The sequence below is a fragment of the Oncorhynchus tshawytscha genome, linkage group LG17, assembly GCF_018296145.1.
Source record: "Oncorhynchus tshawytscha isolate Ot180627B linkage group LG17, Otsh_v2.0, whole genome shotgun sequence".
NCBI lineage: Eukaryota > Metazoa > Chordata > Actinopteri > Salmoniformes > Salmonidae > Oncorhynchus > Oncorhynchus tshawytscha.
The window spans coordinates 12,637,516-12,661,674 of record NC_056445.1 but is presented as its reverse complement, the minus strand read 5'-3'; the positions used below and the strand labels follow the sequence as shown (position 1 = coordinate 12,661,674).

At 45.2% G+C, this 24,159-nt stretch overlaps 2 protein-coding genes across 3 annotated transcripts in view; one reads left to right on the top strand and one right to left on the bottom strand.

Moving 5' to 3' along the window:
* The first annotated feature begins 22 nt into the window (after window positions 1-22).
* The window catches only part of LOC121839772 (conserved oligomeric Golgi complex subunit 5-like), a 65,676-nt gene continuing 41,539 nt past the window's right edge, over window positions 23-24,159 (top strand). For both annotated transcript variants that reach the window (XM_042300192.1, XM_042300193.1), the window contains exons 1-2: window positions 23-94; window positions 7,432-7,551. In XM_042300192.1, coding sequence (XP_042156126.1) covers window positions 89-94; window positions 7,432-7,551 — 126 coding nt within the window. In that variant the 5' untranslated portion in view covers window positions 23-88. The remainder of the gene's footprint in view (window positions 95-7,431; window positions 7,552-24,159) is intronic.
* Window positions 13,468-23,642, bottom strand: LOC112216880 (G-protein coupled receptor 22). The gene is made up of 5 exons (XM_024377021.2): window positions 23,329-23,642; window positions 19,845-20,844; window positions 18,837-18,963; window positions 18,385-18,531; window positions 13,468-18,106 (listed from the first exon to the last, which is right to left on the bottom strand). Exons 3-5 carry the CDS (start codon window positions 18,957-18,959, stop codon window positions 17,021-17,023), a joined length of 1,356 nt encoding a protein of 451 aa, XP_024232789.1. The 5' UTR covers window positions 18,960-18,963; window positions 19,845-20,844; window positions 23,329-23,642; the 3' UTR covers window positions 13,468-17,020.

The window sequence follows — 24,159 nt, the reverse complement described above, 5'->3', positions numbered from 1 at the left end:
ATTTCATGTCGCTGTAAATCTACGTCATCGTGTGATGAAGTGGCGAACAAGGAGGGTAGGAGAGAAGCATCAACGAATTCACTGCTAAATGATGGTAAAATGTTATGTTTTAATATTTATTTTAAGTACTTTTCTGTCAGTCAGCTTTACTTCACGTAGGTGTATGTTTTGTTTTATTGTTGCCCCCTGTATATAGCCCCACTATTGTTATTTACTGCTGCTCTTTAATGATTTGTTATTTTTATCGCTTTATCTACTTTTTTTTTTGGGGGGGGGGTATTTTCTTTAAACTGCATTGTTGCTTAAGGACAAAATGTGTAGAATTGATGTATATTAGCTTCAAAGCAGCAACAACAAAAAATCTCTGTGCCCCATGACAAAATGTGTAGAATTGCAGGAAATTAACCAAGAGGCTTTTTAAATGTTATTTTTGCACTGCAGACGTCACGGTAAATCTCCTTGTAGACTATTTATTTGTGTAATGATAATGAGGGTGTCCCTGATGAATTTGCTATCACAAAAGGGGTCCCCAGACCCAAAAAGTTCTCTGCTGGAATATATGCTGTCATTGTAGTGCTGTAGACATTCCATAGGGGGCGCTGCTGTCACACAATTGGATATAAGCATCAGTGCGTCTCTCAGTATTGAAAAAACATCTTACCCTGTATCAGTGGTTACGTGCGTTATCTACCTACTCCAAGCCTATAAGACCATAACACATCATCACAGGGAATGATCAAGGCAAAATATAACTTTTTTTGTTTTTTTATTTCACCTTTATTTAACTAGGCAAGTCAGTTAAAAACTCATTCTTATTTACAATGACCTCCTAACTCAGACGACGCTGGGCCAATTGTGTGCTGCTCTACGGGACTCCCAATCACGGCCGGTTGTGATACAGCCTGGAATCGAACCAGGGTCTGCAGTGACTCCTCTAGCACTGAGATGTGGTGCCTTAGACTGCTGCGCCACTTGTGTTCAGAGACCCTCAATAAATCTGACCTCTCGTAACAGCACTCAACCTATTTGTTTTCTCTCGTAGGATAAGGACAAAGATCGTTGACCCCTACAATAAGATTGTAGCTAGAACTGCCCAGCTCGCCAGATTGCAGGTATCCATCCATCTCCTTGTGATTTGAGAAGCATAATACTATCTGTTGTGTTGATGGTGTTGTTGTATTATTATATGGTCTGGGACTGAGGCTCAATAGCAGGGGGAAGATTGCCTCTCTAGTGTTCATTATTATCAGCACTCTGACAGCATCTCTACTTCTGCACTGGACTTGATTTCCATGTTTATTGGAAAGACATCTGAGGTAGAGAAATGGACCGACAGCATTTTCTTGGGTTTTTATTGTCTCTCTGCCCATTTTCAAGATGGGTACTTCAAGTTAGGTGCTGTACATATTGTCAAGGTCGCCTAATGTCTCCTGGACAGTTTCCAGGATACTCCTGTTTTAAATTGTAAAGATGACAATAACCCAGAGTCATATAGAGGTCTATATACCTGTATATGGCTCTAGGATGTCCTCTTCTGCCCTGTCAATACAATGTAACTATAGAAGGTGTCGGTGTCTCATGCCGTACTGATATGAGTTTACAATGGTACTCAATGGTATACAACAAAGATACTGTGTGTTTTTATTGACTGTTAAACAACACAAATATTATATGACCCCTTTTACTCTTGTTGCACATGCCTGCCATTATGGAATTACTCCCCACCACTTTGGAGAAAGGCATATTTATAAAGGTGATTTATGGAACTGTGTAACGATCGTCTGTGGAAGAAGGTGTGGACCAAAGCGCAGCACGTGTTCATGATTTTTGTTTGACTGAACACGAAAACACAAAACAACATCGTGAATAAATGAAATAGTCCTGTAAGATGCAGAAAGCACTAAACAGAAAATAACTACCCACAAGACACAGGTGGGAAAAGGCTACCTAAATATGGTTCTCAATCAGAGACAACGATAGACAGTTGCCTCTGATTGAGAACCACACCGAGCCAAACACACAGAAATAGAAAACATAGAATTCCCACCCCAACTCACGCCCTGACCAAACCAAAATAGAGACATAAAAAGGATCTCTAAGGTCAGGACGTGACAGTACCCCCCTCCAAAGGTGCGGACTCCGGCCGCAAAACCTAAGGGGAGGGTCTGGGTGGGCATCTATCCGCGGTGGCGGCTCTGGTGCAGGACGTGAACCCCGCTCCACCTTAGGCTTGGTCCACTTAGGTGGCTCCTCTGGAGCGGGGACCCTCGCCGCCGACCCCAGACGGGGGACCCTCGCAGCGGCCCCCGGACAGGAGGGCGACACTGGCAGCTCCGGACAGGAGGGCGACTCTGGCAGCTCCGGACAGGAGGGCGACTCTGGCAGCTCCGGACAGGAGGGCGACTCTGGCAGCTCCGGACAGGAGGGCGACTCTGGCAGCTCCGGACAGGAGGGCGACTCTGGCAGCTCCGGACAGGAGGGCGACTCTGGCAGCTCCGGACAGCCTGGTGCATGGGGCTGCCACGGGGTCTACCAGGCTTGGGAGACCTACAGGAGGCCTGGTGTGTGGAGGAGGCACCGGATGAACCGGGCTGTGGGGGAGCTCTGGTGCGCAGCCTTGGCACCACTCTTCCAGGCTGAATGCACACTTTAGCCCGGCCCCTCCAGAGTGCAGGCACAGGTCGAACCGGGCTGTGGGGGAGCACTGGAGATCTGGTGCTTACCACTCGCACCTGTGCCTTAGGCTCAATGCTCACTTTCGCCCGGCACGGTCGGAGCGCAGGCATAGGGCAAACTGAGCCCTCCCAGCGTCCCGGAGACACAGTATGCAGAGCCGGCGCAGAATACCCTGGGCCAAAACGGTGCACCGGAGACCAAACGCGCTGAGCTGGAAAATTTCGCCCTGGCTGGATGTCCACTTTCGCATGGCACTTGCGGGGGGCTGACGTGTAGCGCTCCGGGCTATGAGCACGCACTGGAGACACCGTGCACTTCACCGCATAACACGGTGCCTGACCAGTACCACGCTGCTTCCAGTAAGCACGGGGAGTTGGCTCAGGTCTATTGCCTGACTCTGCCAATCTCCCCGTGTGCCCCCTCCAAAAAAATGTTTGGGGCTGCCTCTCGTGCCTGCTGTGCTGCCTTGCCCCATATCGCTGCCGCTCAGCTTTAGCTGCCTCCAGTTCTTCTTTAGGGCGGCGATATTCCCCAGCCTGTCTCCAGGGTCCCTGTCCTTCCAATATCTCCTGCCAAGTCCAGGAGTCCTGAACCCTCTGCTCCCTGTTACCACGCTGCTTGGTCCGTTTGTGGTGGGTAGTTCTGTAATGATCGTCTGTGGAAGAAGGTGTGGACCAAAGCGCAGCGTGGTACATGTTCATAATTTTTATTTGACTGAACACTAAAACAACAACGTGAATAAACGAAACCGAAACAGTCCTGTAAGGTGCAGAAAACACTAAACAGAAAATAACTACCCACAAGACACAGGTGGGAAAAGGCTCCCTAAGTATGGTTCTCAATCAGAGACAACGATAGACAGCTGCCTCTGATTGAGAACCACACCCGGCCAAACACACAGAAATAGAAAACATAGAATACCCACCCCAACTCTTGCCCTGACCAAACCAAAATAGAGACATTAAAATTATCTCTAAGGTCAGGGCATGACAAACTGCTTTTGGAGGCTGAGCATTCTTCATACTTCATCTCTTTTTCTTGGTAAGTCCTCCACTAAATAATACATATAGGGCACATTAAAGGTTTACAAACAATATTATCTCAACCTTTCAAACAGCATTACTTTGATCCTGTTCTCAGATAGCGTCTGCAATCTTAACCCATGACATCACCATTGTGGTTTTTAATCCACCACGCTATCAGTGGCCCCCCGTTTAGAAGAAATCAATAAAAAGCAATCGGGTGTTTTAAAAGGTTGAATTTCTACCCCTGTTAAAATAAGACTTCTTCTTATGAGCAAACTGAGCCTGTTCTGTCTGAGGCTGGGTAGCCACATCTAGATAGAGCGAAATAGACTCTCTAGGTTTACAGGCTCTGTCCACACATGCACACTGCCTACACACTGCAGCTCCGTCGTCTGTGGAGTTGAGGGGAAGGCTTTTTAAAAATGGATGGAATTTGGCTTCAGTCCAAAAGGTTACTGTGATTCTAACTGGCTCCTTCCTCTCCCATGGCTCAGGCTCTGTGTTAGCTCTGTCTGTCTACTGATGCTCCCTCTCTCAGCTTTGTCATCGTGTGTGTGTGTGGAGTGTTATCATTGTTCTGCACCACAGACATGCATCCTGCAGAGAAGATACTAGTAGCAGGTAGGCATTCCAGGCTGGTAAGGTCTTAGGATGAACATGGGCCTGGTTTGTGATTTCTGAATAGAATAGTTGCAAAGTTTTATATTATTTTCGATAGACCGACAGACCGTGGTGCTGTGGGACCCCTCTTTTTCCACTTTTAACTCCCAGGGACTGTCTTGTCCTTGGTTTTAGCCACTTAACTAACATTGATAGAGACATCGCTTCTCCTTTTGTTCTTCAGTCTTCCTGCTCTTTCACTCAAACCCAACCCCCGTTCTTTGTGTAAACAGCTGTCATATCTGTTCCGTCCGCTAGGGACGTTTTCCTTTATGACATAATTTGTAATCAATGTATGATTCATTCTGTCTATATGTAATTCTGTGTGATTAGTTAGGTATTTAGTAAATAAATAATTAAACCCAATTTTGTATTGCTGATTCAACTTGTTAGCCAGTGTTCGTGAAGATAACCAAGAATTTACAACTTTCAGATGAGACTGAAATAAGGTGACGATTAATATTGACTGCTATTGATGTAAAATATTACTAGGTCTTTAAGAGTTTATTCGGAAGATAACAGATCTATAAATATTCTTAAGTGGTGCCCCGACTTTCTAGTTAATTACAGTTACATGATTAGCTCAATCAGGTAATATTAATTACAGAGAAAGGATTTTATAGAACAGCATGTCATATCACTTAATCCGGCATAGCCAAAGACACGACAACACAAATATTAATTTTCACAGTCTGCTACCTCCAGTTTATATGATGGCAATTTAAATATACTCCAGAATTGGGGCGGCAGGGTAGCCTAGTGTTTAGAGCGTTGGACTAGTAACCGAAAGGTTGCAAGTTCATATCCCTGAGCTGACAAAGTACAAATCTGTCGTTCTGCCCCTGAACAGGCAGTTAACCCACTGTTCCTAGGCCGTCATTGAAATTAAGAATTTGTTCTTCACTGACTTGCCTAGTTAAATAAAGGTAAAATAAAATGTTATGAAGAGTGATCAGTCCCTCTTTACCATGCAAAAGAACTGAATCCCCCAAAAACATTTCCACTGCATATCAGCCCTGCCACAAAAGGACCAGCTGACATCATGTCAGTGATTCTCTCGTTAACACAGGTGTGAGTGTTGACGAGGACAAGGCTGGAGATCACTCTGTCATGCTGATTGAGTTTGAAAAACAGATGCTTCAAAAGGAGGGTGGTGCTTGGAATCATTGTTCTTCCTCTGTCAATCATGGTTACCTGCAAGGAAACATGTGCCGTCATCATTGCTTTGCACAAAAAGGGCTTCACAGGCAAGGATATTGCTGCCAGTAAGATTGCACCTAAATCAACCATTTATCGGATCATCAAGAACTTCAAGGAGAGCGGTTCAATTGTTGTGAAGAAGGCATCAGGGCGCCCAAGAAAGTCCAGCAAGCGCAAGTTGATTCAGCTGCGGGATCGGGGCACCACCAGTACAGTACCAGTACATAGCTTGCTCAGGAATGGCAGCAGGCAGGTGTGAGTGCATCTGCACGCACAGTGAGGAGACTTTTGGAGGATGTCCTGGTGTCAAGAAGGGCAGCAAAGAAGCCAATTCTCTCCAGGAATAACATCAGGGACAGACTGATATTCTGCAAAAGGTACAGGGATTGGACTGCTGAGGACTGGGGTAACATCATTTTCTCTGATGAATCCCCTTTCCGATTGTTTGGGGCATCTGGAAAAAAGCTTGTCTGGAGAAGACAAGGTGAGCGCTACCATCAGTCCTGTGTCATGCCAACAGTAAAGCATCCTGAGACCATTCATGTGTGGGGTTATTTCTCAGCCAAGGGAGTGGACTCACTCACAATTTTGCCTAAGAACACAGCCATGAATAAAGAATGGTACCAACACATCCTCCGAGAGCAACTTCTCCCAACCATCCAGGAACAGTTTGGTGACAAACAATGCCTTTTCTAGCATGATGGAGCACCTTGCCAGAAGGCAAAAGTGATAACTAAGTGGCTCGGGGAACAAAAAATTTATATTTTGGGTCCATGGCCAGGAAGCTCACCAGACCTTAATCCCATTGAGAACTTGTGGTCAATCCTCAAGAGAAGGGTGGACAAACAAACAACTGACAAAATTATCTAAAGACACTGAAGCAGCAAACTTTGTGGAAATTAATATTTCTGTCATTTTCAAAACTTTTGGCCACGACTGTATATACTGTACTCTATACCATATACTGCATCTTGCCTATGCCTTTTGGCCATCGCTCATCCATATATTTATATGTTCATATTCTTATTCATTCCTTTACACTTGTGTGTAAAAGGTAGTTGTTGTGAAATTGTTAGTTTACTTGTTAGATATTACTGCATGGTCGGAACTAGAAGCACAAGCATTTCGCTACACTCGCATTAACATCTGTTAACCATGTGTATGTGACCAACACAATTTGATTTGATTTTAGGGTATGTGTTTCTATTCTGTCTGTCTGTCTGTCTGTCTGTCTGTCTGTCTGTCTGTCTGTCTGTCTGTCTGTCTGTCTGTCTGTCTGTGTGTCTGTGTGTCTGTGTGTCTGTGTGTGTTTCTATCTGTGTGTGTGTGTGTGTTTCTGTCTGTCTGGGTCTGAAGGAGACCGGTAATGATCAGACTATAAATCCAGGGGGAATAGGAGAGTGCTTTGTTTATATTTTAGTCTAGTGTTCGCTCACAAAATGGCAGCTTCTCGGCCACGCACAGATAAAGCATTCAGACAGTCACAGAGGCTCAGGGGACAGACCTCGAGGTCTCAGCTGCATCGTTTACTTAGCCCAAACACACTGCTGACCTCTCTGTGTCCTTCAGCCCCAGACACAGCTCCACAATGCTGCTAGACACACGGTTATTATTACCACTATTACTATGCCCATGGTTGGCGTCATTGTTTATTCATAGGCTACAATAGGAAAATAAATACTTGGAAATGTCAACAGTGATTTGATTAGAGATCATTTCCAATGAGTGATCTTCAATCAATTAGGACAAAATAGAGGATCGTTACATATTAGATTTGACGTTCACTCACATCTTGTCAAAAAGATTCAGAAAGACTGGTTCAGATGGGGTTCTAATTTTGTTTGGTTATATTTTTTCCTATTTTTCCCAGGTGGCGTGTGACCTGCTGCGAAGGATCATCAGAATCCTGTACCTGTCCAAGCGTCTGCAGGGCCAGCTCCAGTGGGGAAGCAGGGAGATTACCAAGGCTGCCCAGAGCCTCAACGAACTGGTTGAGTGACCGTTGCCTGTTCACCTCTGATACACTGTACTACTGACAGGGCTGCTCCAAGCCTCAATGAACTGGGTACTGTAATACTGACATGGTTAACTCACCGCATTTGGGCCTACTGTAAAGAGAGTGTAGATCAGGGATAGGCATCGCTAGTCCTGGAGTGTTTTTGATTTAACCGACCTGGAATGCCAGGTGTGTTGAATTTAGGCAATCGCTGAACTGATCAATTCGCTTAGTTGAACAAAAATCCTGCAGTACCTGTGGCACTCCAGGGACAGGGTTGTCTTCCCCCTGGTGTAGATGGTGATGAGATCACCAAGGGTGCCCAGATCAGCCTCAGCAAACTGGGTGAGTGACCCTGCTCATTCACTCTAATACTATTGACACTAAAGTGAAACTCCACTCATTTATGCCTACTGTAGAAGGTGTAGGTGGTGCTGAGATCACCAAAGCTACTCGGAGCCTCAAAGAGCTGGGTGAGTGACTTGTAGAAGAATGTTTGTACTGTAGGTTGAAGGTGCTCTTTGGTGAAGGGTAATCAAAAAAACACGGAGTGCTCTTCATATAATTACTTTTTTTTGGCAAGATTTTGTTATATTGAACGTGCTGTTGATAATAAAGACATTTTAATTATATGAAGAGTGCCTTTGTCCTCCGTGTTCTTTTAAGAACATTCTGATTTGACTCTGGGACACTGCTTCTGTCTCACTATAGCCTCTGCTTAGAACACACTAGGTTGGTAAATGCTGACGTACTCTTCACTGATTGGGGTAGTCACTTGTAGGTCATTGTTTTTTCATTTTTGTACATTTTATTTAACCTTTATTTAACTAGGGAAGTCGGTTAAGAACAAATTGTTATTTACAATGACGGCCTACCCCGGACGCAATTGTGCGCCGCACAATCACGGTCAGATGTGATGCAGCCTGGATTCGAACCAGGGACTGCAGTGATGCCTCTTGCACTGAGATGCAGTGCCTTAGACCGCTGCGCCACTCGGGAGCCATGTAAGGCTCCCAAGTATATACGGTTACTCAGGCTGGATTTGGCTTCAATCAAACCTATGATTGACAGACAGACAGACCCCATGTTCAAAGAAACCCAATTTTCCTTGATTATATAAAGAAACAGCACTTTTTTAACTACTAATAGTTTGATAAATAACTTTACTGCAGGAAGTAGATCCCAAACTCATTATTCATTTCTGCTGCACAGGAACAAGATGATATCCCACAGTGCGGATGTCCTGGTATTTACTTTAAGGTGTTTTTGGAGTGCAGTGTTGGCTAAGCAATGCACAGGGCTTGATTAATACCTGACCTATAGGCCAGGCTATATTGTGTAAATATATTACCCTTCTCTCTTTATCTGTGACAACAAGATAGCTGTCTTTTCTCCGCAAATGGATTTCAAAATGTTATACAATCGGAAACGTTTTTTCTTCTCCTGGAGTCTTTTTCCCCTGGAAAGGGGAGAGAGTCTCGCTGGACACCACAGCAGGCCCCAGCGAAACAGTCACAGGGGCAGGCATACACTTTCTTTACAGGAATCATGAGGATAATGCACTTTACTGTTTGAACAAATCCTGGTTTTAGCATCCCAAAAAAATAGGGCGTTTTTGAGTGACCATGTAGAATGTGCAGCTCGCACCGATGCGACCACCTAAAACAAATCTTACTCGCACAGCCAACTCAAAGAGCTCCCGAGCCAACTTTGACTCCCGAGTGGCGCAGAGGTCTAAGGCACTGCATCTCAGTGCTTGAGGCGTCACTACAGACACTCTGACACCCTCGAATCTAGGCTGTATCACAACCCGGCCGTGATTGGGAGTCCCATAGGGCGGCGCACAATTGGCCCAGCGTCGTCCAGGTTTGGCCGGTGTAAGCCGTCATTGTAAATAAGAATTTGTTCTTAATTGACTTGCCTAGTTAAATAAAGGTTAAATAAAAAAGGGTTGCAAAATGTGACTACATGTTTGCAGTCTGTAGCCCTGTTTTCAGGTATTCATGGGGTTGATTACCCCATTCATAGACACTAACTACTTTAGCGTCTATTGACGATAGTAACTTCTGACCAGAGGAGTTTTGTTAAGAGCCCCAATGCTTACTCTAAACATTCAATATACACTGCTCAAAAAAATAAAGGGAACACTAAAATAACACATCCTAGATCTGAATGAATGAAATATTCTTATTAAATACTTTTTTCTTTACATAGTTGAATGTGCTGACAACAAAATCACACAAAAACTATCAATGGAAATCAAATTTATCAACCCATGGAGGTCTGGATTTGGAGTCACAATCAAAATTAAAGTGGAAAACCACACTACAGGCTGATCCAACTTTGATGTAATGACCTTAAAACAAGTCAAAATGAGGCTCAGTAGTGTGTGTGGCCTCCACATGCCTGTATGACCTCCCTACAACACCTGGGCATGCTCCTGATGAGGTGGCAGATGGTCTCCTGAGGGATCTCCTCCCAGACCTGGACTAAAGCATCCGCCAACTCCTGGACAGTCTGTGTGCAATGTGGCGTTGGTGGATGGAGCGAGACATGATGTCCCAGATGTGCTCAATTGGATTCAGGTCTGGGGAACGGGCGGGCCAGTCCATAGCATCAATGCCTTCCTCTTGCAGGAACTGCTGACACACTCCAGCCACATGAGGTCTAGCATTGTCTTGCATTAGGAGGAACACTATGAGCTGCACTACCTGAGCCACTTGTGTGGGCTGTAGACACCGTCTCATGCTACCACTAGAGTGAAAGCACCGCCAGCATTCAAAAGTGACCAAAACATCAGCCAGGAAGCATAGGAACTGAGAAGTGGTCTGTGGTTACCACCTGCAGAAACACTCCTTTATTGGGGGTCTTGCTAATTGCCTATAATTTCCACCTGTTGTCTATTCCATTTGCACAACAGCATGTGAAATGTATTGTCAATCAGTGTTGCTTCCTAAGTGGACAGTTTGATTTCACAGAAGTGTGATTGACTTGGAGTTACATTGTGTTGTTTAAGTGTTCCCTTTATTTTTTGAGCAGTGTACATCACTTGTGGTACTGTTTTGGAAACACAAGGAACGGAAGTAATTTTCAAAAAACAAAAGGCAAATTAATACACACCTTTTTTTTATAGGGTTTAGGGTTAGTGTTTCCACACGGCCATATCTCCATGTTTCAGCGCTCGTTCCAAATGATTTGTATTTATTTTTACGGTTGTCATGACGGTCTTCATCCATAACCATCGGTAATTGTGCCGGCCCTAACACACACACACGCACGCACGCACGCACGCTTGCACACACGAGAGAACCACTGACACCAGGGGCTTTAGAGGAAGATATTGCTTTAACACACACAGACACTCACCCACATATGTCTCACAGTCCTCTCTATCACACTAAGATTTGTTTGGTTGTTGACTCAGTAACTTCTCGTCCCGTAGAGCTGATTTGAGTGTGTTCAGTGTTGAGTTCACTTCATGTGGGGTTTCCCAGCTCCGTCAATACCAGAAATTGTTATTGTGGAGGGTTTCAGGACCAATCCTGTCCAATCTGGTTAAAACTATACAATTGTTTTTAAAGGTGGCAGGTGGCGGTAGGCTGCTTCAGGACCAATCCTGTCCAATCTGGTTACAACTATTCAATTGTTTTTAAAGGTGACAGGTGGCGGTAGGCTGCTTCAGGACCAATCCTGTCCAATCTGGTTTCAACTATACAATTGTTTTTAAGGGTGAGAGGTAGCAGTAGGCTACTTTTAGGCCTACCTGTTGAACTAGCCAATGATCTACTGTACAATGAGACTGGCAAAGCACAATGAATGGCCACCTCGACACAGACTGCTGCCTGAATGGGAGCCGGAAGCCGGTTGAGTCACTGTTCTCTTGTTGGCATCATGCTGTCTCTCCTCCTCTCCCTCTTGCTTGACTCTCAAGACACCTCCCTTTCCCTGTTTTGTTTTTAGCAAGCTTTTCAACGGAGCCAGAAATCAATCTCCAGCCAGTCATTTTCCGCCCTGGCCGATCGGTCTTCAGTCCACTCTCAGCCCCCTTTCTTCTACTGCCAGGACATCATAATCGGCCTGAGTTACAGGCCTGATACTGCTGCCGGCCTAATACAATCACACAGTACAGCACAGCACAGCCTAATGTGATTTGGAGTGCTTTCTTCTGTCAGCCTGTAGCACTGGGCAGGTAGTAGAGATGGAGGGAGAGCGTGAATAGGAGGAGACGAAGAGGGAGAGGGGGTCAGATGGGGGATGGGTGGTGGTGGAGAAAGAACCAGAGTGAGTAAACAAGGGATGGATGCAGGGATGGAGGTGACGGGAGGGGGTGAATGTAATAAAGTGATTGAAGTGGATGCAGTGGCGGGGTGGAGGGGACACACACACACACATACAGAGAGAGAGAGAGAGAGAGCAGCCTGCTGTTGTTGAGGACGGAATCAGAAGCTGCTATTCCCTTTATTTGCATTGATGTTGGACTGTGTAGCGTAGCCATCTATTGTAGGATTGGCTTTGGCTTGGATCACTACAGCGTTCAATATCTGCTACGTGAATCTGCTACTTATAATGGAAAACAAACTATAAAACCAAAATATAAACGCAACATGCAACAATTTCAAATAGTTTACTGAGTTACAGTTCATATAAGGAACGAGATCAGGCTGGTGTTTGTGGCCTGAGGAATGTTGTCCAAATCCCCTTCAATGGCTGTGCGACGTTGCGGAATATTGTCAGGAACTGGAACACTCTGTCGTACACGTCGATCCAGAGCATCCCAAACCTGCTCATTGGGTGACTTGTCTGGTGAGTATGCAGGCCATGGAAGAACTGGGACATGTTCAGATTCCAGGAATTGTGTACAGATCCTTTGACATGCCGCCGTGCATTATCATGCTGAAGCATGAGGTGATGGTGGTGGATGAATGGACCTCAAGGTTTTTGTCACGGTATCTCTGTGCATTCAAATTGCCATCCATAAAATGCAATTGTGTTTGTTGTCTGTAGCTTATGCCTGCACATACTATAACCCCACAGTCACCATGGGGCACTCTGTTCTCACTACGTTGACATTAGCAAACTGCTGGCCCACGCAACTACATGTGATCTGCTGTTGTGAGGCCGGTTGGACAAATTCTCTAAAGCGAAGCCATAGGCGGTTTATGGTAGAGACATTAACATAAAATTCTCTGGCAACAACTCTGGTGGACATTCCTGCAGTCAGCATGAAGGAATGAGACATCTGTCACATTGTGTTGTGTGACAAAACTGCACATTTTAGAATGGCCTTTTATTGTCCCGGCACAAGGTGCATGTGTGTAGAGATCATGCTGTTTAGTCAGCTTCTTGAAATGCCTCATCGTCAGTTGGATTGATTATCTTGGCAAAGGAGAAATGCTCACTAACAAGGATGTCAACAAATGTGTGCACAACATTTGAGAAAGAAGCTTTTTGTGCGTGATTAACATTTCTGGGATCTTTTTTTTTCAGCTCATGAAACATGGGACCAACAATTTACATGTTGCGTTTATATCTTTGGTCATTTTATTTTCAATGAGACTGCATGGGACTTTATTATCGAGCAATAACCCTGTGGTATGGCATTGTCTCATTTGACTCAATATCTTTGACTTATTTTAATCTACCCGTGTCAATGTCGTCTTCCTCTCATATCTCGGCTTTATTGTTTTCCTCCGCTTTTGGACCACAGCCCCTGTGTGTCAGTCAGAGCAGATGAATTGTCAGTCACTGTGGTAACCGTCAGTCACAGCAGCCAGCCCTAGAGACCAGCTATAATGACACAATGGTCCTGAATGTCAGTCAGACAGCGGCTACTCCCATGGGAGAGGGGGGAAAGGAGGGATAAGAGGGAAGAGAGGGAAGATTGAAGAAAGAATGGGGATGGAAAGGCAATTCATTGTGTTCAATTTATTTGCAAAGTGTGAGTGGCAGTTGGCTAAGCCATTGAGAGGCCCAGCACCACACCACAACTCTCCTCAAATGAGCTAGACCCTTTTTGGTCATACACGACAAATGCACAACAACCTTTTACATAACAACCCTTGCACACAGAACACTCCAGAACACTAGAACACGCATGGCCTCAGGAATCAAAAGCCCTCCTCTTATCAGCCATGTGTGACCCTGGGCTGAGTGTTGGGTGAGAGGGAGAGGGAACAGAGGAGAGAGAGAGAGAGATGCTGTATAGAGAGAGTGAGAGATGGAAAGAGAGAGCGGTGGCCTGGTGTGCAGTAAGTGAGCTAAGAAGGTGGGAAATGTTGTGGTCCAAGTACCAGAGGTGGATATTTCAGTCAGATAGGCCTACTCCGACTAGTTTTCCAGGTAGCACCCGAGATGACGGAAAGGATTAAGATGCTGTCACCAAACACCCTCGGAAGTATTCATGAGAAGTTAAACAAATTGTTCCAATCCATTCGGCTCCGCAGCTGGCAATGCTGATAGGTCTATATTTCCTGAAGAATGTTGGAGGTTTTGACATCTCTGTCTCGGCTCATCTTTCTTCATCTCATTCTAGAATAGAATTCTGCTCCTCTCCGGTCTGATGACTCAGAGTTCTGTGAGACTGATCGCTTATACAGGCGAGATTACTGCTACTTCAGAGAGGATAGTGGTTCAATGTATCCTCCTCGGCACTCTACTCATGTAGAGACCGATAGGCGAGGCCTATATAAAGAATAGGCTTGATGTTTCCGACCAATAAAATGTAGCCTGGAATCTAACCTTTGTGAACCTGTGCAGTGTGCACATCCTCTATGTAGGCATAGAAAATCAGTCAAGTTGTGAAGATTGTGGTACAGTGTTGGTTTGTCTATGCGTTACTCATCTACTTCATATAGACAAGTGGTTCTTGCCTTCATTTAGTAATGGCGCCTGAGGAGCGAGCCAACCTGTAATGAACAGTTAGATGGCTCTTCAATCAACTTCGCCAACCTGCCTTTAGTGCTGCTTGCTGGCAAACAGCCAACCAAGTACCCCAGCTTATTATTGTCTCTTAAAATGCACATGGAGACGGAGTGATTTTTAGGAGACTCAGGGGGCCGTTCGATGAGGGTTCTAAAACGGAAAGCCTGGCTGCATTCCATACCCAAAGCATACAGCCACTCTATGATCTCTACAGAGTGGCTGTATGACGCTCCGCCAAACTGTTCCACACAGTTTATTTTTGCACCCCGGTCTCTTCCTGACCTCACATGGTGCCTCGACTGATGTGGCATATGACCACACCCCACAAGTTGTCAACATCCCCTCATCAAAAAATAATTTCTCAAAGGAAATGTATCCTGTTATCTCATTGGCCGAGAGGGATGTTCATTTTTACACACACTTGCCCAATACAAACATTGCAAGGACATTGAATGGCAGAATGTGTTTAGCCGTGAATGCATTACAGTATATGAGGCAATATGAGTAATTCAATGGGATAATAAAGCCAAGTGTTTAACTTTCTCACATCCCCTCCCCTTCCTAGCTTCTATATGCCCTCTTTCAGCGGAATAGATTGCTAGGTATAGTGCATAGGTATTGTGTGTGTGTGAGACGGTGACAGCATCTCTCCGACGCAGAAGAGGGAAAACCACCATGACCTTGCCGTGTCATGATGGTGGCGGAAAGGGAGAGTGATTGTGATGCGTCGCCTGCCACAGCCACCCGTTATCATCTAGCTAGCAGTCCTAGCCTTGGTAATCACAAGGCATCAAGCGTGGGAGAGAGGGGAGCTCGGCAAAGGCAAGTGTTGTGGCGAGTGTTTTGTATCAGTACCTCATAGCCCGTGACCAGACCCCTTCACAATCACCCCCCACCCCCCCCCACTTGCCCCATCCTTGCTAAGCGCTATGGCCCACAGTAGGTCTGAGTCCTCACTCACTCACTCACTCACTCACTCACTCACTCACTCACTCACTCACTCACTCAGTGTCCTCCAACTCCAACCAGAAAATACAGATTGATTTGCCAGTTGGCCTCAGTGTGATTATGAAAAGAAGCAGGCTCCAGTTTTGGCAGCCATGTTATTCTCTTCACTCCGACCTGTGGCTAGATGGCTAGATAATAAGAGAAGCAACATAACAGCTGTGTTATGGCCGGTAGAGCAGCTGGAGTCACCTCAGGATGGTTAGGCTACAGGCGCTGATTATGTGTTGAAATCACAAGGTCACGTCTTAGTAATGCTGTGATTAGTTTTCAGATTGCAGACTCTCGCTGAGGTTGCAAAGTGCTGCTGGCCTCTTTCTATCCCTCCATCTTACACTAAATCACACATATAACAGGCACATGGAAAGACACTCTCAGAGGACAGGAAATGTGAAGTGGAATTTCACATGTAAGTATTTGTGGCTTTACACTGGCTAGATGTCCTAAGTGGACAAGTTTACGAAAGCGTTATAAAGTGGAGTATATGTGACAGAAGACCCTTTAACCAGAATACCCAGTAGAATCCCCTCTAAACTTTTTTCACGTTATTTATTATAAAATGACAAATACTTAGGGCTTAACGGAAAGAGTCACCCATTTTGAAATGTTCTATCATATTTGTCTATCTCTGAGCTGGGTTCTATCGATTCCAGGGGTCATTTCATGTTTTCCTGTTTATCTGAGCTATTAGCCATTCAAGCAGGCAGAAACACAGCTGGTATGATGCATTTTGCTCATAGCTCAGAGATGCACAAATTTCATATAATATTCAAAATGGGTGAATCTTTCCTTTATGTGTTGTAAACATATATTTATTCTTTACACTGTATATGACTATACACAATAATTATGTTACGTTTTATAACAACACCATGCAGTACGGTACTTAGTTTAAATTGTCCTTGACGCCACATCAACCTCTTACAATAAATAGTAACACATGATCCCCTTTAGGGTAACTATACAGGTAAAACACTTCATTACTGCTTTGGATAAGTGGTTTCCCCTTTTTAAATGAGTTCCTGATAATGTTTTGTCACCTTGTATGAGTGTCCATTGCTTATTCCATTTTATTCTTATTTCACGTCCTCATAATCCACATTGTCTTATTCTACATCTTCTGAACAGAAGCTGTTCTATCTTGACCTTGGCTCAGATGCATGTCTACCAACTCCCTCTAGCCATGCAGATATTCAATGACTTCTCAGAAATTGTCTTTATTCCACTTTCTCTGAAGATGGACATCCCATTATCCCACTCTGCCACCTCTGTTGAGAGGTATGTCTTTCGGCCTAACTAGTGCCTCCAAGCCGATCTTCACAATCTCCTTTTTTTAAAGTTTTTTTTTAACCTTTATTTAACTAGGCAAGTCAGTTAAGAACAGATTCTTATTTTCAATGACGGCCTAGGAACAGTGGGTTAACAGCCTGTTCAGGGGCAGAACGACAGATTTGTACCCCGTCAGCTCGGGGATTTGAACTTGCAACTTCCGGTTACTAGTCCAACGCTCTAACCACTAGACTACCCTGCCGCCTTATCATGGATGACAGACGATGTTGTTTTGTTCCAGGTCCTGGGAAGATAGACACTTCTGCCTGACCTCAGTCTCCTCGAAGGTGACTTTCTTGTTGTTCCTCTTGGGGTCGATCCAGGAGTTGTGAATGACCACGTTGTTGGGCATGGGCTCAGCCTCCACCACGGACACCACCCTCTTCTTCATCTTGCTCTTCAACACCTTCTGGAACTTCTGCCTGGTGAAGGCGTAGAGCAGTGGGTGAAAGATGGTCGTCCCGTAGGCCATGACCAGGAAACCCAACCGCAACTTGACCGTGAAGTCTGAGGGCCCTGCGCTGAGGATGACCGTGTTGAGGACTGTGATGGGCGTCCAGCAGAGCAGGAAGGTGGAGATGATGAGTAGGGACATCCTGAAGACGCGTTTCTGCCTCTCCCGCCGTTCCCGGTGGCGTTTAACGGCCCTGCGCAGAGCCATGAGGACGGAGACGGAGGTCCGCATGGACAGGACAGCAGGTGGGTTTCCGCCCCCTCTGACTGCCCCGCTGCCCTGGGACGCATCTGTAGATTCCACCTGCGTTGCGGTGGTCAAGGAGATGGTCTTCTTCTTGCGCTGCTTCTTCTTGGGTTGGTTGTGTTGGAAGCGGGTCCCGATGCGGATGTTCAGGGCCTGGAGTATCTTGTAGTAGGTCACCAGCATGACTACGGCCGTGAAGAAAAAGATGGGGATCTGAGCCAGGAGGTGGTAATACAGCCCCAGCTCTGTGTAGTACTCGTTCGTATGGACCACAGAGGCGACTGCAGTCTGGTTGACGGACTCTGAGCCAAAATCGCTGAAGAAGCCCACCTCCATGAAGGGGACCAGGAAACTGAAGAAGGACATAGCCCAAATCAAGCCCAGGAGAGTCACGGCACGGCCCATGGTTAGCATGCGGTTGGCTGGACGCACTGAGATGTCATAGCGGTCGACGGTGATGGCTAGCACGTTCGAGGCAGTGGCTACGCTAGCGAAGGAGACACAGGCCTCGTGGAAGCAGCAGACCAGCGCCGTATCAGCCTCTAGGGGGAGGAGTATTACCACGGCAGTCAGAGGGATGCAAGACACACAAACCTGGAACCAGAGAGATAAATAAGGATTAGGATTATCATTAGTTAAATTTGTCTCCTTCTACAGCAGATATAGTGGCCTGCTTCCTGAAGAATCTTGAGATTTGTCACAGAATAATTGCACTGCAATCATCTCATTCTAGACACTCACTGGAATTGTCCCTAAACATTGATTTAAGGTCAGTTTTGTGTTTTCCCTCCCAATGGTTAAAGTTTGTATTTTCAATGTATTAACTGATCCGAGGTCTGTGCCTAATGGAAACATCAAAGACTGACACTCACTAGTACGTCTAGGACGTGCAGATTCATGGTGACGATGTTGGACACGGAGGTGATGAGGTTCTGCTTCATGCAGTAAAGGACCAGCACTGTCAGGTTGCTGCTTAGGCCCAGCACGATCTCTAGCAGCAGGAACCCTGTCAGCGACACCTGGAAATTCGGAGGGTAATAGCATTTTGTTTTACGAAAATCATAGTATCACAATAATAGTATTGTAATAACTGCTTGTGTCGAGATAACCAATTTCATACTGATATCTGCTTTAATCGTGATATCTGCTTTCATTGCGATATGCTTTAATCGGGATATCTGCTTTCATTGCGATATGCTTTAATCGTGATATCTGCTTTCATTGCAATATGCTTTAATCGTGATATCTGCTTTCACGATAACTGAAGTTGAACTACATTTACCCTCTTAATTAAAGTAGAAGTGGTATACATGTAAGCATGTACCTGGAAGCTGACGGGGTAGGGGGCGGCAGACTGGGTCATATCAAGGTCAGATGGTTCCGAGGTGTCGAAGACAGTCACGTTGCTCATGGTGGCTTCTGAGATCAGCACAGGAGGGGTATGCATTATCCTAGAGAGACATGGTGACACACAGAGAGAGGAGGAGAGAAAGATCAGGCCAGAGACTGATTGCATTAACTTATGTATAGTGGGAGAGAAAGGTGTTGTGTTTCACCACAGAAGTGTATCGTATGCATGACTACTGACTGCCTCTCATCTATGCCTTACGTGTCTCATTGTCATTTCCTGATGAACTAGGTTATATGGGAGCATACAACAGTGTAGAAGAGGCTATTTCTATTCCTTTTAAATCTCATCTAGCTGATCTGTCTATCTATCTGTCTGGCTGTCTTTGTGAATTTGTCTGAGTGTATTTGTACCTCACTGGGATTCCATTTAGTGTGAAATGTGGCCAATGTGTGAACCTTTTCAAGTGTGGAAGTTTCAATCTCAAACTGATTTTGTGATGTCATCTTGATGGAATCTTTCAAAAGGTGGCAATTAAAAATCAAAAAGCCAATTTCCACAGTTTTCCGCTGTGCTCAACAACAAAAAAAATGGTGTTCTGCCGTGTGTGATAATAAGATTTTCGCTTTGTGGAAAGAGTGAAAATGAGTACACTCCCTTTATCCCTTCATTGCTGACACCTTTTATCTAGTGTTACGTTGTTAGCTGACTCGAACTAATAGTGCTTCGCTTTAGTCGGTCGTGTCAGTGTTTTGTTGTTACGCTAGGCTTAGAGTTGTGTTTGTGGTTACTTTTGATCAATGTGTCCATGTTCTTTAGGTATTTCGCTTCATGAACGTCCTTGCTTTGCTTTCATGTCTAGATATAACACAGTTTCCCGTGTGATCTGCCCAGAGGCTGGTCATGTCCAGAGAAACTATCCAGAAACCAGACAGTCCTTTTGTGGCTCAATAGGCATTTATATTGCAGACACACTGTACTCACCTCTCCCTCGTGTGCCGTCTCCCCTTCAAGAGTCCATGAACCAGCCGGAGCCGACTTTCTGAGGCCCCGACAGGAAATCACAAGAACCAACCATAGTTCTGTAGTAGTAATGCTTTTGTAGTAGTAGTAATAATAATGCAGTAAATCTCCACTTGGCGCACTTTTAATCCTGATGGTGCAGCCTTTTGTCTAAATAATGGGAGTATTATGATGCAGATGAGTGCAGTTGGGGCCAACTGAAACTGCGTTTCTTTGGATCCTTCCTTTTTCTATTTCAAACTCAGCTCCACCACAAGAGAAAGACCAGTCCACCTTCAAAACATTTCTCCATTTACTTTACCCAGAGGCTGTATACAACAGTGATGGATCACAGAGGACTGCCCTATACTCTCGTACATCCAATAAAAACACTGTATTCCGGTTTGGGGAAAGCGCCGAGGATTCATTAAACGCAGGAACACACGCACTCGTCATCCGCGGTGGGCAGGGAGAGGATGTGCATCGTAGCATCCAGCCACGTGGTTTTACTAAATGAATGGTTTCTTTTAGGCAGCTGCTTGTCGTCCTTTTGTTATTTGATCTGTAGTCCTCCTCGGATCTTAACAGAGGCAGAGCAGTGCCTGGCTGATACTCAACTGTCCTGCCCTCTTCCTTCTGTACGTATTCCCTCCGACACCCTTCAGAAACACCCCTCCATCACCTTCCAGAGAGGAGAGTAAAGGTCAATGGCGTTTCCGTCTCCTCACACTTTGTAATTCCACTGGGGTGAGGCAGGATCACCTCAGTGCTGTGGCACCTTATACAAAGTCAGACCAGGCTGGGAGGAAGGTCATTAGCTGCTTTGGAGAGAGAGAGGAGAATATATTACAACACTGGGCCATCAGCTATGTGGCATTTGGTGCGCGCTCTCTCTCTCTCTTTCTGTCACAGAGTAGGAGAGTGGGACAAATCAGGGGATGACATCATCCTTCCGTTTATTTTTCCTCCCTCAATCGTCGTCCTGGAGAACAAAAAGATGGAGAGAGGAAGAGACGTAAATGAAAGGAGGATAATGAATGAGAAGAAAGTGTGTCATGATATTTCAGCCCCAAATGATCATTGTCCAGACAGTCTGAGCTGTATCAGTACGTTAAATCAACCCAGTGATAGATCTGCCTGTCTGTTGTCATTGTGTGTTTTGTTAATAACCTCTAATCGGGTTTGTATTGAATTAATCCCCCCCCTAGAAAAGGGGATGGAGAGAGATGGAGAGACACAGAGAAAGGTGATCTGACTCTTGTTTGATTCCTAGTGGATGTCTTACTTATTATACCTTTGGCTATTCAAGGCCTGTCATGCGTTTGTTTGACAAATGAGCCCTCAGCCTTTGAACTGGTCCTTTGTGCAGGCTCCCTCCCTCTGTCATCTCGCTCTCTCTCTTTCTTTCTCTCTTCATCTCTCTCTCTCTCCATCTTTTGCTGTGTCTGTCTGTGTGTGAACAGAAGCTTAAGAGGGCCAGAGACTAGCAGTGCTACTGGGAGAAGAGACAAGCTCGTATGTCACAGAGCACATGACAGTGTATGATCCGTATGACACAGAGCATATGACAGTGTATGATCCTTATGTCACAGAGCATATGACAGTGTATGATCCGTATGACACAGAGCATATGACAGTGTATGATCCTTATGTCACAGAGCATATGACAGTGTATGATCCGTATGACACAGAGCATATGACAGTGTATGATCCTTATGACACAGCGCATATGACAGTGTATGATCCGTATGACACAGAGCATATGACAGTGTATGATCTGTATGACACAGAGCATATGACAGTGTATGATCCGTATGACACAGAGCATATGACAGTGTATGATCCTTATGACACAGAGCATATGACAGTGTATGATCCTTATGACACAGAGCATATGACAGCGTATGATCCTTATGACACAGAGCATATGACAGCGTATGATCCGTATGACACAGAGCATATGACAGTGTATGATCCTTATGACACAGAGCATATGACAGTGTATGATCTGTATGACACAGAGCATATGACAGTGTATGATCCTTATGACACAGAGCATATGACAGTGTATGATCTGTATGACACAGAGCATATGACAGTGTATGATCCGTATGACACAGAGCATATGACAGTGTATGATCCTTATGACACAGAGCATATGACAGCGTATGATCCGTATGACACAGAGCATATGACAGCGTATGATCCGTATGACACAGAGCATATGACAGTGTATGATCCGTATGACACAGAGCATATGACAGTGTATGATCCGTATAACACAGTGCATGTGACAGCGTATGACACAAAGCATGTAACTGTGTATGATCCGTATAACACAAAGCATGTAACTGCGTATGATCCATATGACACAGACCATATGACAGCGTATGATCCGTATGACACAAAGCATGTAACTGCGTATGATCCATATGACACAGACCATATGACAGCGTATGATCCGTATGACACAAAGCATGTAACTGCGTATGATCCGTTTCACAAAGAGCATGTAACAGCATATGATCCGTATGACACAGAGCTTATGACAGCGTATGATCCGTATGACACAGAGCATGTAACAGCATATGATCCGTATGACACAGAGCTTATGACAGCGTATGATCCGTATGACACAGAGCTTATGACAGCGTATGATCCGTATGACACAGAGCATATGACAGCGTATGATCCGTATGTCACAGAGCATATGGTTTTGTTTCTGTAATTTCACGCAGTGGCACTGCACACAGAGGTTAAGACACTGGCTTTCAGTTATTCACTTGCACGCATGACAGCTCACAGAGCACTCTGAGAAGGTGGGTGGGTGGGTGTGTGTGTGTGAGATGAATGGAAGGCTCAGACTGTTATGAGAACTGTGTGTTTGCACAAAAGCCCCCGTGCTCCGCTCCACGCTAAGAGCAAGGCTTCAGAGACACCGCGCTCATAAGTGATGCTTAACATTATCAGAGTGTTGAGTAAGTGGGCAGGCAGGAGAAGGAGCAGAAATATAATCCCTTTGGATGAGACTGTGTGCTGTATTGGTCGAGTTATGTCTCTACTGTGTGACTGTAGGCTGGCGGAGCAGACAGGCAGAGACGATACTAGAGAGCTATGGTACTGTACATGCAGTGAGTGCACACGGCTGGTGGTTCTTTGTCTGTTGGTACAATACGAGTGAGAAGTTTGCAGGCTTTTTGCTCCAGTTGTTCTTTTGAACTCTGCTGATAGTGTGCACGTACTGTACAGTATGGTGGCGTTTTGTGTTTTGACAACCGTTCCTCACGGTTCAGCAGAGGTAGAAAATGAGTGCTTTTGGCAAGAAGTCATTACTGTTGTCATTTTGAGTTTGTTTTTGAACGCATCTGAAATGCATTTATGTGCTTCAGTGTACACACTGACATTCATTATCAAGCGCGCTATTGTAACAGAGAGTGGAGAAATCAGTGCAGTGATAGATGTTTACCTTGTCCTCTGAGGTAGTCGCGTGTGTGTGTGTCTCCGTCCTCTACCTCACAGCACTTTCAGCATAGATAGCCAGGTGGAACACTCCCTCCCAGGTAGAGTGAAGGAGGACGAGAGAGCGAAAGGAAAGGACCTGAAGCCGCTGAGGCGGTTTCTGGCTGTGCGTGACGGGTAAGATGGTGTAGTTAAGTCCTCAGGGTGTGTAAGGATCCAGGCTGGAGTAGAGAGATCACTGTTATGCTCTCTGGCTGTTCTGCGCTCTCCTCTCCTTCTCCCACTCTCACTCGCTCCGTCTCGGAGCACTAATAGCCCTTCCTACTCACCTCGCCCACCCTCCCTCCCTTCTCTGGCAGCATGTCTCTCACTTTCTATTTCTCTCTGTATCATCCTTTCGCGCTCAACATTTTCCCTCTCTCTCTCACTCTCTCTCTTCTCTCTCTATCAACCCCCTCTCTTTCCCTATTCTCTCTTCCCCTCTCTACATCTCCTCTTTTCTCTGATTGGTCTCATGTAACAGGTCCCTCATTTCATCCTTTCGTTAGCTTTGAGCAGTCTTTAGTTCAGTGTAGTATTGTGTCTAGTGTAGGGGTAGGCAAGTAGATTTAGCCTGGGGGCGATTTTTGTCAGAGCGGATGGTCGGGGGCCGGAACATTATTATTATAATAATATAATTATATTATCATGTACACTGCAATTATAATGTACACTGAAAATTGAACATAACTAAGCCCAAGAAATTGTATTTGAAAATAACAATTTAATTCCTTGATTACATTGAGACACGATCACATCTCTTTTTTTTATTTGTGGGAATAATTTTAAGTTTCCTAAA

Coding starts and splice junctions, on each gene's coding strand:
- LOC112216880 (XM_024377021.2), bottom strand. CDS start 18,959: ATGCATACCCCTCCTGTGCTGATCTCAGAAGCCACCATGAGCAACGTG. Junction 18,532..18,836: donor CCTACCCCGTCAGCTTCCAG/GTACATGCTTAC, acceptor CCGAATTTCCAG/GTGTCGCTGACAGGGTTCCT. Junction 18,107..18,384: donor TGCACGTCCTAGACGTACTA/GTGAGTGTCAGT, acceptor CTCTGGTTCCAG/GTTTGTGTGTCTTGCATCCC.